General features: G+C 42.8%; 1 protein-coding gene across 1 annotated transcript; it reads left to right on the forward strand.

Annotated features, from left to right (window-relative positions):
* The first annotated feature begins 2,340 nt into the window (after positions 1-2,340).
* On the forward strand, positions 2,341-3,288 carry LOC115651087 (olfactory receptor 1019-like). Its single transcript, XM_030561968.1, has one exon. It carries the CDS (start codon positions 2,350-2,352, stop codon positions 3,286-3,288), a length of 939 nt encoding a protein of 312 aa, XP_030417828.1. The 5' UTR covers positions 2,341-2,349.
* Positions 3,289-3,529: the final 241 nt, after the last annotated feature.

Genomic DNA, 3,529 nt, shown 5'->3' on the forward strand with positions numbered 1-3,529 from the left:
CCTAATTTTCAATTGCTGAACTTTTCAACCTTAATAAAGTCTTTTGAGCAGGTTTTGTGTAGGTTTTATTTCGGGGAGGTGGCGGGATTGGTTCATAGTATAAATATTAAGAACAGTTACATTAAGTATGACACAGACATTTGCAAGGGATGTAAACCTTCATGCTTCAGAGTATGAGGCAACCACTAATTGCCTAGATGTAGGGTGAAAAGGCCTCTATAGGCATGTTAATCAATAACTTCCTACTGGGAGGGCTTTGCCTCTCTGTCTGAAGCACACAGCAAAGATTGCAAATGCATAGACCAGCGGTGGGCAACCTGTGGCTCCAGCCATATGCGGCTTCTCAGAAGTTAGTATGTGGCTCTTTGTATAGGCACCTACTGCAGGGCTGGAGTTACAGGTGCCAACTTTAGAATGTGCCAGGGGGTGCACACTGCTCAACCCTTGGTTCTGCAACAGACCTTGCCCCCACTCCGCCCATTCCCGCCACATCCCCTGCTGTACCCTTGTTCCACCTCCTTTCCCCCACAGTCTCCTGCATGCCACGAAACAGCTGATCAGGAGGTGTAGGGAGGGAAGGGGAGGTGCTGATCAGAAGAGCTGCCGGTGGGGGAGCTGATGAGGGGCTGCTGATGTATTATGGTGGCTCTTTTGCAATGTACATTGGTAAATTCTGGCTACTTCTCAGGCTCAGGTTGGCCACCCCTGGCATAGACAATACTGAATTTGATGCGTCATTTGTCTGATCTAGTATGGAAATTCCTGTTCCCCATATTTACTAAAAATAACTTCATTTCTTTTTACTCTTCTAGCACAGGTGTAAAGACAGAGGGAATATGCAGAACCCAGAGACCTGTGTTTTTCCACTAACTAGGAAACTTCAAAATGATCTCCAACTCATTTTTTTCTATCCTAAAGATTGCAAACGGACATGAGATGCTTTGCTCCCATCTCACACTGTGTTACCACGTCACTGGCCAGATTCTGATCTCAGTCACACTAGTGTGAATGTAGAGTAGCTCTGCTGAAGTCAATTGGTTAATGAGGAGTCAAACCAGCCCATATCTTCCTCCACCAAATACAAACCACAATGGAATTTACTGAGTGTACACCTACACCAGGACTGGTAAGAAACGTAATTATTATTCTCTTTTGAGCATCTCTTTGTGCATGTGGCAGTGAAATTCCATAGAAATATAATGGCCATTCTGGGTCAGACCAAAGGTCCATCTAGCCCAGGGTCCTGTCTTCTGACAGTGGCCAATGCCAGGTGCCCCAGAAGGAATGAACAGAACAGGTAACCATCAAATGATCCATCCCCTGTCGCTCATTCCTAGCTTCTAGCAAACAGAGACTAGGGACACCATCCTGGCTAATAGCCATTGATGGGCCTGTCCTCCATGAATTTATCTAGTTCTTTTTTAAACCCTGCTATAGTCTTGGTCTTCACAACATCCTCTGGCAAGGAGTTCCGCAGGTTGACTTAGTAGTTATCCCCAGGAGATGAATTTTTTCATTTCTAGGCTCTGTGAATCTATAAGTCAAAAGTAATCATAGAATCAGTTACAATCCACACCACCTACAAGTGTTATTACCTCTTGGAGGATTTGTAACAGGGAGGAAAAATAATGCACGTGGTTACAAAAAATGTCTGTAAAACACACACTGACTCCAATAGAACAGGGACACTTTAAGGCTACACAGACAGTGATACCAAATGTCTCCACTGGGGCTGCCTCATATTGGGTACGCAAATCTATATTTAGGCACCTGTATAAAAGAGACACTGAGCATCCCTTGTGCCCTTTGAGGTTATTTGGATTAGGAAGAGAAAATCAATGACAATGAATAAACTCTCTAGCATTGATTATTTGCAGACATTGATAGATTATTTGCCTCCCTTCTAAACTAAACACTCCCAATCTATCTCTCTCTCATTTTATAGAAGACTTGATCTACTGGATGGTTTCATGCATATTAACACAGGGTAGGGTGACCAGAAGGCAAGTGTGAAAAATCAGGATGGGGGTAGTGGGTAATAGGAGCCTATAGAAGAAAAAGCCCCCAAAATTGGGACTGTCCTTATAAAATCAGGACACCTGGTCACCCTAACACAGAGTACACAATATTTCTGTAGCTGGAACATGTCCTATCTCTAGTGGAAAGCACGTGGGGAATACAAAGAGAACATTCCCTAGGAGTGTCCTTTGATGTATTATGTTCATACGCTGTTTCACAGGAACAATTACAGGGATTATGAGCGATCTGCATTCCTTACTTTATTGGCCTGTGATTAATTGTAATCTTTATTTTTTTTTTCACCAGCAGAGGAGAGCGTTTCTGGAATAAATGGCAGAAAGAAACCACACCATAGTGACCGAGTTCATTTTCATAGGATTCACAGATCATCCAGAGCTACAGATCCCCCTCTTTATGTTGTTCCTAGTGATGTATTTGGTCAGCCTGATAGGGAATCTTGAGATGATAGTGTTAATCGTGGTCGAAACCCGACTTCATACCCCAATGTACTTTTTCCTAAGCCAGATGTCCATTGTAGACATTGGCTATTCCACTGCCATAGCTCCCAGGTTGCTAATGACCTTTGTAGCAGAGACGAGAACCATTCCTTTGATTGAGTGTGCGGCACAACTATTATTCATCTGTTTCTTTGTGACCAGCGAATGTTGCCTCCTGGCTGTGATTGCGTATGACCGCTTCAAAGCAATCTGTAATCCTATGCTATACAGAGCCATTATGTCCAAGAGACACTGTGTCCTGTTGGTGGCTGGTACGTATGTATGTGGCTCTGTGAATTCAGTTGTGCAAACGCTATTTACATTCAGTCTGTCCTTCTGTAACTCCAATGTTGTCAACCATTTCTTCTGTGATGTGCCCCCTGTGCTGAAGCTGTCCTGCTCTGACACTCATGTCACTGACCTTGTACTTTTCACTTTCTCTGCTGTAATTGGAATGACTAGTTTCCTGGGTGTCCTAATCTCCTACATGTGCATCCTTGTGGCCATTCTCAGGATCCGTTCTGCCAAGGGGAGACACAAAACCTTTTCTACCTGTGCCTCCCACCTGACAGTTGTCACTATGTTTTATGGGACACTGATATGTATATATTTAAGACCCAGTTCTAGCTATGTGATGGACCAAGACAAAGTTACCTCTGTGTTTTATGCTCTTGTGATCCCCATGTTGAACCCCCTGATCTACAGCCTGAGAAACAAGGAGGTAAATGATACCTTTAAAAGGATGAGATACAGGAAGAATTTTTTTTTATAATTATAATCATTATTATATTTTAACCAATAAACAGCAGATGGAAGAAGTGTGAGTTCTCTGTATCATTATCCTTATTTCTATGACTCAGCCAATCCATGTCATGTACAGAACATAATATAATGTAACAGTCAAATACAATATTAGAAATTGGTGTTTTTAAGATCCATGAATGAGGGTCTGTGACACTATGTAGAATCTGCAAGATGCTCTGACATTTGGCTTCAAGGACAACTGCTGTTGC

Source organism: Gopherus evgoodei, chromosome 4, assembly GCF_007399415.2.
Source record: "Gopherus evgoodei ecotype Sinaloan lineage chromosome 4, rGopEvg1_v1.p, whole genome shotgun sequence".
Lineage (NCBI taxonomy): Eukaryota > Metazoa > Chordata > Testudines > Testudinidae > Gopherus > Gopherus evgoodei.